The sequence below is a fragment of the Lampris incognitus genome, chromosome 10 (genome assembly GCF_029633865.1).
Source record: "Lampris incognitus isolate fLamInc1 chromosome 10, fLamInc1.hap2, whole genome shotgun sequence".
Taxonomy (NCBI): Eukaryota; Metazoa; Chordata; class Actinopteri; order Lampriformes; family Lampridae; genus Lampris; species Lampris incognitus.
In genome coordinates, this window is record NC_079220.1 from 32173298 (window position 1) to 32185363 (window position 12066).

General features: G+C 46.1%; 1 protein-coding gene across 1 annotated transcript in view; it reads right to left on the minus strand.

Annotated features, from left to right (window-relative positions):
- Positions 1-12066, minus strand: part of syt3 (synaptotagmin III) — a 51078-nt gene that overhangs the window by 20916 nt on the left and 18096 nt on the right. The window contains exon 5 of the mRNA XM_056288201.1: positions 9485-9611. Within this exon, the coding sequence (XP_056144176.1) occupies positions 9485-9611 (127 nt within the window). The remainder of the gene's footprint in view (positions 1-9484; positions 9612-12066) is intronic.

Here is a 12066-nt window from a genome sequence, read left to right on the forward strand (position 1 = left end):
AGACTTCAATGGGCATGCTGGTGGTAAAGGGAGCAGAGGTAATGAGGAGGTGTTGGGTTGGTATGGTATCAAGGAGAGGACTGTGGAAGGACAGATTGTGGTGAATTTTTCGAAAAGGATAGAATTGGCTGTTGTGAATACATATTTCAAGAAGAGGGAGGAACATAGGGTGACATGTAAGAGTGGAGAAAAGTGCACACAGGTGAACTATATCTTATGCAGGAGGTGCAATCGGAAAGAGATTGGTAACTGCAAGGTGGTGACAGGGGAGAACATAGCTAGGCAGCATCAGATGGTGGTTTTGTAGGATGACTTTGGAGATAAAGAAGAGGAAGAGAGTGATGGCAGAGCCAAGGATCAGATGGTGGAAGTTGAAGAAGGAAGACTGTTGTCTGGAGTTCAGGGAGGAGCTAAGACAAAAACTTGGTGGTAGTGAAGAGTAGCCGGTTGGCAGGGTAACTACTGCAGAAATAGTGAGGGAGACAGCTAGGAAGATACTTGGTATGTCATCTGGACAGAGGAAGGAAGACAAGGAGACTTGGTGGTGAAATGAGAATGTACAGGAAAGTATACAGAGAAGTGGGATAGTCAGAGAGATGAAGAAAGTAGACAGGAGTACAAGGAGATGTGGTGTAATGCGAAGAGAGAGGTAGTGGAGGCAAAGGAAAAGGTGCATAGCGAGTTGTATGAGAGGTTAGACACTAAGGAAGGAGAAAGAACTTGTACCGATTGTCTAGACAGAGGGAGCAGGCTGGGAAGGATTTGCAGCAGGTTAGGGCGATGAAGGATGGAGATGTAAATGTGCTCACAATCGAGGGGAGTGTGTTGAGAAGGTGGAAGGAATACTTTGGGGGGCTGATGAATAAAGAAAATGAGAGAGAGGGAAGGTTGGATGATGTGGGGATAATGAATCAGGAAGTGTGGTGGATTAGCAAGGAGGAAGTGAGGGCAGCTATGTAGAGGATGAAGAGTGGAAAGGTGGTCCAGATGACATACCTGTGGAGGCATGGAGATGTTTAGGAGAGATGGCAGTGGAGTTTTTAACTAGATTGTTAAACACAATCTTGTAAAGTGAGAGGATACCTGAGGAGTGGAGAAGAAGTGTACTGGTACTGATTTTCAAGAATAATGGTGACATGCAGAGTTGTAGTAACTACAGAGATAAAAAGTTGACCAGACACGGCATGAAGTTATGGGAAAGAGTAGTGGAAGCTAGGTTAAGAGGAGAGGTGACAATTAGTGGGCAGCAGTATGGTTTCATGCCAGAGCACTACAGATATGATGTTTGCTTTGAGAATGTTGTTGGAAAAGTAAAGAGAAGGTCAGAAGGAGCTACATTGTGTCTTTGTGGATTTAGAGAAAGCATGTGATAGGGTGCCGAGAGAGGTGGTGTGCTATTGCATGGGGAAGTTGGGAGTGGCAGAGAAGTATGTAAGAGTGGTGTATGATATTTATGAGGGAAGTGTGACGGTGGTGAGGTGTGCAGTTGGAAAGACAGATGGGTTCAAAGTGGAGGTGGGATTACATCAAAGATCAGCTCTGAGCCCTTTCTTGTTTGCAATGGTGATGGACAGGTTGAAGGACGAGATCAGGCAGGAGTCTCCATGGACTATGATGTTCACAGATGACATTGGGATCTGTAGCGACAGTAGGGAGAAGGTTGAGGAAAGCCTGGAGAGGGGGAGGTATGCACTGGAGGGAAGAGGAATTAAAGTCAGCAGGTCTTGATGGATGCTCAATAATCCAGGTAAGAAAATCAAAGAAGGCTGAATCAGTTCCTCTGGATACAACGTTTATTGACAGATACGTTTCATCATTCAGCTAAGTGACATCTTCAGTCTAAACTGACTGCAGGTATCCCCACCCCTTATGAACAATACAGTTGCATAACGACCGAAACCAACGACCAGTTTCATATGCAAATATGGGTGTGACCATTAACTAGAGTTTCAATGGCCATGTGTACTATTCACAGAGGATTGGGGAATGTTGCAATCACAGCATAGTGACTCGTCAACATTTGACTCATTTCGGCAAGGATTCCCTTAAACTTGTACATGAGTATGAGCAAATGGCACAGAAAATGGCAGACTACAGGAACCACCTGTGTTTCAACCTCAGATGCAGACAGAGCGGGATTACACATAAGAGCCTGCAAATGAAATCTTCGGTCAAGGGCCACCAAGCTAGCCAGATTCCCCGGAAGGCACAGAGCCAGCTGTTGAACGAACAGGTGAGACAAACTAATTTTACCACTAATGTTTTGAAAGCCAAAGAGGAGCAGATCCAACAGAGACTAACGTCACGTCTAGATGAGACCACTTTCCAACGTATGACTGAGTTCACAGATAAGGCTCATCTAGCTCAACACGAAAAGTCGAAACCCAGGCAGAAAAAGAAGTTTGACCTACTTGCTGCACACCAGAAACATCGGCAGACAACAGACAGCGACCTCGACGGTAGACAGAGAGACGGATACCAGACACACGCCAGCGATGTGGACAAGTGGGTGAAGAATCTGTCCGACAGACAACTCACCCAGGAGGACAGACATCCTTGCTAAGGGGCTGCATTTTGCTGTCACACCAAGGGAAATCCCACTAGTGGAATTGATCACAGCCACGGAATCAGCGACCTGAAAAAACAACATCATAGGCCCGAAAGAAGAGCAACTGTGGACGAAAGTTTCAGCCTGTCTCAGCAATGCGAAGGCGCCACCATCCAACATCAGTAGAGATGAGAGGAAAGCTCCCACGACTCTCAGTAAGGACAATACCATCATCATCATTCCAGCGGAAAAAGGCAGATACGCTGTTCTATTAAACAGTGGATCCAGGCAGTGGTTACAGGAAAAAAGTGAGATTGTCTGAAGCTGTTAGAACAGGACAGAATTGACGTAATTTTGTACCACAGATTATACCCAGGGGAAGCTACACCTAGTCTGTATGGGTTACCTAAGATACATAAACATGATGTGTCATTATGGCCTATTGTTTGTATGATTAACTCAGTGACCTATAACATCTCTAAGTTTCTTGCATCTATTCTTAACCCATTGGTAGGCAGTAATGAACATCACATTCAGAAAACTATGGATTTTGTGGATAAGGTGAGGGACATCATTATGGAGGAGGATGAAACAATGGTCTCTTATGATGTTATGTCTCTCTTCATGTGTGTTCCTGTTGATGAAACGGTGGAGGTAGACCGTATGAAATTACAAAATAACTCAACCCTTATCAATAGGACCACCCTTAACACTGACCAAGTGTGTCTGCTCCTGAAGCTGTCTTCAGTCCACATACTTCACATACAGAGGACAGTACTGCAGGCAGAGGCATGGGTGTGCTATGGGTTCCCCAGTCTCACCTGTAGTGGCCAACTTGTATATGGAGGAAGTGGAAAAGAGGGCTCTGTTGTCCTATCCAGGAACACCACCTAGCCATTGGTTCAGATTTGTGGACGACACCTGGGTTAAAATTAAATCTCAGGATGTACCACATTTAACTGACTGCATTAACTCTGTGGACAATCACATCAAGTTCAACAGGGAGGATGTAAAAAATGACAGGTTAGCCTTTGTAGACTGTGAAATTGGAATTGGTGATGGGGGACATTTGATTGTTGAAGTTTACTGTAAATCAGGTGTTCTCAACCTTTTTTGGCTCATGACCCCACTTTGAAGTCACAAAACTCTAGTGACCCCAGACATTCTAAAATTATGCTAGAATTAATTTGTTGCAAGAAATTTTTCATTTTAGACCACATGTAGGCTCTACCCATGACAATTCTTTATATTTATTATGTATTTTATGTATTATGATTGGTGTCTCTTTTTGTGATCCATTTTTTTATTTGTCATCTACTTTTTCCCCAACAAAAGACAACATAAACACAATACAAAAACAACAGGAAAAACATACGAAAATTACATAGACATACATACATACATACATACATACATACATACATACATACATACATACATACATACATACATACATACATACTCAGACTGCTCAGAGCCCCCCTTCCCACAGGACCCATGATTGGTGTCTCTCACCTATTTAATGGGACAGTTGAGTTTGCACATCTCGCCGCAGCCTTCCAAAGTTTGGTGGTGTAGACAGAGCGCATCTCATCTCTGCAGTTACATCCAGTCGCGAACGGTACTTCATGCACACAAGAGCACTAAATCCGGCTTCACACAAATATGTGCTTCCAAAAGGAACCAACAGCACTGTGAGATCTCTGGGTACTCTTCTCTTGGGCCAAACCAGAATTCCTCCATCACCACTCGCGAATGAAGTCCCTATTACGTTCTATCACGTGTCAGTTCAATCAGCTGTTCAACAGCGGTGGCAGGTAGGTCCACTGAGCCTGCATCACAGTGGAATAGGTCCCTCACCCAGTCAAACTTTGACATATCCAAGTCTGGAAAGTAAGTGGAAAAGTGCTCTTCTAGGCGTTTCAGGTGCTTGCACATCATCTTTGTGGAGCACTGGTCATCGATGCTGTTGTCTGTTAGAAACTTGCTCAGCTGGGGCAAAGGGGTGAAGTTTGCTTTTGAAAGGCTTTCTCTCCAGAATGTGTTTCCCCCTGAATCCATCAATACGGTCACTCATCTGCATGATATTCTTGTTTTTCCCCTGCATGCTCATGTTCAGTTCATTAAGTTTTCCAAAGATATCCGTTACATATGCAAGGAGGCACATTTTTTGCTGGTCACACAGAAAGTCGACAAAATCTGTTTTGTTTTTTCCACATCCTTGAAAAACACCAACAGTTCATTTCTCAACTTGATGCCCCAGCACCCTACCTCTCGACAACCACCGTGCTTCTGCGTGAAAGAGCAAATTGTCATGTTCAGAGCCCATATCACCGCATCGTTTTGCAAACAGAAGTGCACGCAGTGGATGTGGTTTGATGTAGTTGACCATGGCTACAACCTGCTGCAATATGTCCGCGATGGGCACACTCAGTTCCTTAGATGCCAGTTGCTCACGATGAATCATGCAATGATTCCATACTACAGAGGGGGCCAGTTCCACGATTAACCTACATAGGCCTGCTTGCCGCCCCGCCATAGACGGAGCCCCGTCTGTACAAAATCCCACCATACGCTCCCATGGAATGTGGTTTGTCTCCATGTAGTTATGGGGGACATCGTACATTGCCTTGGCAGTCTCTTGTTCTCTCTATGCTGCTTATTCAGCTCGGCATATTTCTTTTCAAAGAAAGATTTTGGTTTGCCTACATATTCTTGATGCGTTGTCTCAAAATGTCTCTTGAGTTCGTTGGGTTTCATGCTCTCTGTAGACAGGACGTTACCACACAGCAGACACTGCGACCTTTCCTCGTTGTTTTCAGTTATGCTAGTAAATCCAAACTGAAGGAAGGTTTCATCGTATTTTCTCTTTCTTTTTGATGTCAGTTTCTCCGTTTCACTCAAATATGTGGAGGGCACAGGTGGGCGAAGAAATCTTTCCGTTTTCTGTCGCTCTGGTTTGCTTGCAAACGTCGCTATGTAACGGACTCTATGGAGATAATTCACCATAATCGGTTCTGGTCGCTTTAAGAAAGTGTTTGCGGGTTGACAGGATGAGCTACGAGGATGATTGGTTGGGGCAGCGCCATGTTGCTCGGGCTGTTGGTTTTGAATAAGGAGAATAAACGACACGCGTTCGTGTAGTGAAATTGTCCCTCTCTGCTTTCCTGCAATTACTACATTGGTGACCCCGACGTGATGTGAACACGCAACCTTCTGATGAAATGCGCTCTGGCTTGTTGCCGACTTCCACGACAAAGTTCCCGGTCTCCAGGACGCGGAATGGCCCGTCGTAGGGGGGCTGCAGGGGTCCACGATGGGCGTCGTGGCGGATGAAAATTTATTCCACCGACTGCAGACTTGCGGTGTCTCAAAGACAAGTGGCGGCCATGTTCGCCTGGCACGGGCTCAAAAAAGACGCAAGAGACTGGGCTGACACCTGCGTGGAGTGTCAGCACTCTAAAGTACCCCGCCACACCAGAGCCCCCCTGGCACAGTTCCCCGTGCCTGAAAGGAGGTTCGACCATGTACACGTGGACCTAGTGGGCCCCCTGCCCCCCTCCCACGGTTTTACTTACCTCCTCACCATGGTGGACAGGAGCACTCGATGGCCAGAAGCCGTCCACTGTCATCGATGACGTCCACGACTTAGCCCGAGCATTCACTGGGACCTGAGTCTCCCGGTTCAGCACCCCATCTGACCTCTCCTCAGACAGGGGATTACAGTTTGCATCTGAGCTCTAGAACGCAGTCGCAGAGAGGATAGAGCATAGCTCCACCGCACCACCGCCTACCACCCGCAGGCCAATGGGTTGTGCGAGCAGTTTCATCATTCTATGAAGGCCACTCTTCGGGCCAGCCTCAAGGATAGCAGGTCGACAGGCTCCCGTGGGTCATGCTGGGCATCAGGACCGCCCCTAAGGAGGACCTCCAGTCCTTGTCCGTTGAACTGGTTTACGGACAGCCGCTACGGGTCCCAGGGGATTTCGTCCCCAACACCACGGCTCCCTGGTCTGCGGCCCATCAACAGCCCATGCTCCTGGATAACGCCAGAGCTTTTACACCGGTCCCCACTTCGCAACACGGCCTCCCACAGTCTCACATCTGCGCAAGTCTGCAGTCGGCAGAATACGTTTTCATCTGCCACGACGCCCACTGTGGACCCCTGCAGCCTCCCTACGACGGGCCATTCCGCGTCCTGGAGACCGGGAACAAGCACTGGAAGTCGGCAACAAGCAAGAGTGCATTTCATTGGATCACCTCAAACCGGCTCACCTGGACTTGGACCGACCTGTTGGACTTGCCCCACCCCCACGGTGGGGGCGCCCTCCTACCCTGCCCCCACCCCCCAACAAGTCCCCTAAATTTCCTCCACCCCCACCCTACCCCCACGCTGCCACAGGGTCCCTAAGGCCCCTCCTGTGGGCACCCCGGCCTCCGCACCTGTATGGCAAAGCCATTGTGGCCGGGCCATCCGCCCCCCTCCACGTTGAAATTTTCTATTATGATGAATTCTGGGGGGACGTATGTAGCGGACTCTATGGAGATAAATCACCGCGATCGGTTCTGGTCGCTTTAAGAAAGTGTTTCCGGGTTTACAGGGTGAGCTACGATGATGACTGGTTGGGGCAGCGCCATGTTCCTCGGGCTGTTGGTTTTGTATAAGGAGAATAAAAGACACACGTTCATGTAGTCAGTGAGAGAAACTGTCCGTTTCTTCTTTCCTGCAATTCCTACAGCTCACTATTTGAGCGTGGGAATCTGCACGTTGGTCAACTGTGATCGCATGAATCAAGATATGCCGAGAACTTGATTTTTATGAGGGGAAGTGAGTTGTTTCAAATCTTTGTGTGGTGTTTTTATTATTATAGTAATTATTGTTATTTGTATTGATGAATTACTAGACATTTCAGGAGACCCCATTTCAATTCCATGTGACCCCACTTGGGAACCTGTGCCGTAAACCAACACATACTGATCAGTACTTAAGGTTTGACTCTCATCATCCACTGGAGCACAAACTAGGAGTCATCAGGACGCCGTACCACCAAGCTGACAACATCCCCACCAACGCAGTGGCCAGGGAAGGGGAGAAATCCCACATTAAACAAGCCCTGGTTAAGTGGGGTTATCCTAACTGGGCGTTTGTCAAAGCCAGGAAGATGCCCAAACAGTGCACCAGCCAATCAAAGAGAGGAGAAGGACAACAGCTGCCTAAACATAAACCAGTGGTGATTCTGTATGTGGTGGGAGTGTCAGAAAAGCTGAGACATGTATTTTCAAAACATCACATCTCAGTAGCTTTCAAACCACAAAACATGCTGCACCAGAAGCTGGTCCACGCCAAGGATTGGGTCCCCCAGGACAAACAGAAAAATATAGTGTACGCTGTTAAGTGCCAGGAGGATTGCCGTGATTTATACACTGGGGGAACCAAACAGACGCTGGTCACAAGAATGACGCACAACACAGGAGAGCTAACACGTCAGGCCAGGACTCCACAGTGTACACCCATCTACAGGCCAGTGGCCACTCTTTCAAGGATGAGGATGTGTACATCCTTGATAGGGAGGAACACTGGTTTGAACAGGGAGTCAAAGAGGCCACCTATGTGAAGAAGGAACGACCATCCCTGAACCGGGGGGCTAAGAGTACATCTGTCGCCATCTTACAATGCTGTGATTGCAAACATTCCCAAATCCTCTGTCAATAGTATACATGGCAATTGAAACTCTGGTCTAGTTAATGGTCACACTCATATTTGCACATGAAAGTCGCCATTGGTTTTGGTCGTTATGCAACTGTATTGTTTATAAGGGTGGGTATACCTGCAGTCAGTTTAGAGTGAAGAGGTCACTTAGGTGAGTGATGAAACGTATGTCAATAAATGTTGTATCCAGATGAACTGATTCAACCTTCTTTGAATGTTGGTAGGAGCAAGACGGAACACATATGCATGAATGAGAGGGATGACAGTGGAATGGTGAGGATACAAGATTAGATATGGCAAAGATGAATGAGTTTAAATACTTGGGGTCAACCATTCAAAATAACCAGGAGTGTGGAAAGAGGTGAAGAAGAGAGTGCAGGCAGGGTGGAGTGGGTGGAGAATAGTGTCAGGAGTGATTTGTGACAGAAGGGTACCAGCAAGAGTGAAAGGGGAGGTTTAAAAGATGGTTATGAGACCAGCTATGTTATATGGTTTGGAGACAGTGGCACTGATGAAAAGACAGGAGGCGGAGCTGGAGGTGGCAGAGTTGAAGATGCTAAGATTTTCATTGAGGGTGACGAAAAAGGACAGGATTAGAAACGACTATATTCGAAGGACAGCTCAGGTTGGATGGTTTGGACACAAAGCAAGAGAGGCAAGATTGAGATGGCTTGGACATGTGTGGAGGAGAGATGCTGAGTATATTGGGAGAAGGATGCTGAAAATGGAGCTGCCAGGCAAGAGGAAAAGAGGAAGGCCAAAAAGGTTTATGGATGTGGTGAGAGAGGACATGCAGGTGGCTGGTGTAACAGAGGAAGATGCAGACAACATGAAGAGATGGAAATGGATGATCCACTGTGGTGACCCCTCACGGGAGTAGCCAAAAGAAAAAGAAGAAGATACACAGTGTAGAGTGAAAATGTTCATCTCGATTGCGTCCCTTTAATGGATTCTTAAATTAAGTAGCATTCTCTTTTAATGCTGTGGTTTACACAGTGTTGGCTTGATTTACTGCTGAAGCAACCCAATTTCCACACGGTAATCATTAACGTTTCATTTAATCTAATCTAGTCTGATATCCTCCCTTCAACCCAGGATAACTCATTTAAAGGCAGTGTCACCCAAGGGAAAACCCTGACATTTTCCATACCATTAGGCTAAAGTTTGCCGCTGAGAATATTCGGATAATAATAGGTGAGTGGTGTGGGTGTGAGCGTAGGAGACACCTTGGTCTGGAATTTCTTCTTCCTGTCTGGCAGTAGGTAGATCTTAACGTAGGGGTCAGAGAAGCCATTGGCATCCTTCGCTGGCAGGTCCAGAGCTTTGAGGATCTTCACCACCAACTGTTCCGTGCTAATATATAATCAAACATGTAACCATGCACATGTACACACGCACGCACACACACACACACACACACACACACACACACACACACACACACACACACACACACACACACACACACACACACACACACGCACACATGAAGTTGACTTGTTAACTAAGGTTCGGGAGCAGGACCAAGCCTAGGCCACTTCTCTAATCACCTGGCAAGTCTACTTATACCTGGTCAACCCATCCAGCACCGGTTGTCTCCGTTCTCTCGACCCCCACCCTCCCACTTCCTCCCTCTCTTGCATTCACCCTCCTACCTCATCCCTCCCCCTACCCATCCCTCTTCACATCCATTCATCCCCTCTTGCCACCTTTTCTTCTCTCCTCATTTCAGGCACCATCTGGGGTCCACAGTCAGCTCGGTAAAACCATCACCTGACATAAAACTCCCACCCTGAGTCTCTTTCTCTCCAACCACCATAAGCCAAGATGTCCCAGACCAGCCTCTTCACCCTCATCATCCAATACTTCTCCTCCTTAAACCTGTAAATTCATAGTGTTGTGGCGTGGTCCTTGCTAGTTAAATCAATTTTAGACCACCAGATACACACAAAAAAACTTTGATAATCAAAAAGTGTTAGTGCACATGCACCCCTCATCTCCCCCTCTCTCTTTTTCACTTCAAAATCGATTCACATAGCTTTTTTTTTTGGCATGGCGTCACAGTACATATTGCCAAAGCAAGCGTTTAAACATTGACAAGCTAAACATTATTTAGAAAACATAGCAAATAAATATATGACAGAAAAACAAAAAATAGCACAGCAGAGAAACAGTACAAAACAAAACAAACAGTCATCAATTATAACAGCGGTAAGGTGTGTCCGGTGACGGTCCCTCAGCAACACAGATACTGCTAACTTACAGCTCTTTGGCTCATCCCCTGGTAGCACGGGTAGTTTGTCTGCATCTAATTGGTTAAGAAAACCTTTTGTTATTAATTGGAATATTTTAAAATATGCTATTCTAAGATGTTTCTACGTTTCCCATGTGGTGAGGAGGTGTAGCTCTGTTTTGGGCTCTCTGACAGCACAGCCTTTGCTCGGCAGGTCTTCCTGTGTCTCCCCTTTTCTATAGCAGGCCTGTGCTCCCTCAGTGTGCACACAGTCAAGATGTTTTTAGCGGGTGATCAGTCACCATGCTCACATCATCTGCCATGGTGGACTGTCCATTTAGAGCCAGATAGCACTGCATTCTGCTCTGTGTTTATGTTTGTGCTTGCTAATACATGATGAAGTTTTGTTTTAACCGTTTTGTAATTTGTTTGAGTCTGATTGGTGATGAATTCTGTTCCTGAGGTGTGTTCATGGAGCAGGTTTGTGGTCTCAGCCTCAGGACCAGTTGGGTAAGGGGGTTCCTATTACTCCTCAGCTCTTGGCATTGCAGAGCTTGGCAATGATATGAGAGGGGGTCTGTGTGTATATGTGTATGTGTATGTGTATGTGTATGTGTGTATATATATACTATATATATATATATATAGTGACAGTCTGGTGGCCTGTCCAAGGTGTCTTCTTGCCTGCCGCCCAGTGACTGCTGGGTTAGGCTCCAGCATCCCCGCGACCCTGAGAGCAGGATAAGCGGTTCGGAAAATGGATGGCGATATACATATATATATATATAGTTGTTTTGGTTTTTTTTAATGGCATAGAAAGCCCGGTGTGGTTTCCCTCTCATCTCGTGAACCGTTTCATTAAAATGTCCCAACTGAACTTAGTTTTGATCCTAGATAGGTATAGTGTGTGCAGTACTCTACATGTTTTGTACCAATTGAGAACTTTGGTAGAGCCTCCAGAGAACTGGGTCTTTTTTGGAATATCATTATTTCGGGATGATCCACTGTGGCGACCCCTAATGAGAGCAGCCGAAAGTAGTAGTAGGTCTTTTGGGGGGTTTACTGTCAGGACTCAGGTCTGACAGTAATGTTCTAGCAGATCCAGGCTCTGCTGTAGGCCATCTGCTCTGGGGGACAGCAGAACCAGGTCATCTGCAAAGAGTAGGCATTTCACCTCCTGATGGGAGACTTACACCAGGGACAGAGGACTTTTCTAGTATAGCAGCCAATTCATCAATGTAAATATTGAGGTGTGCAGGGTTGAGGTTAATGCCCTGATGAACACCTCACCCTTGGGTAAAGAATTCTGTTCATTTTTTATTTTTATTTTATGCTGCATGTATTGCCAGAACACGTTGATTTAATATCAGGTGTTTTACCCCATACACCACTCTCAATAACTTTGTAGATCAAACTTTCATACCAAATAGAATCAAAAGCTTTTTAGAAGTCAATAAAACAGGCATACAAGTTGGTTTTATTTTGGTTTATATATTTATCAATTAGGGTATGTAGGGTTTTGGTTTAAATCCAATTTGGCTTTTGCTCAAGACATTGTGCTTGGTAAGGAACTTG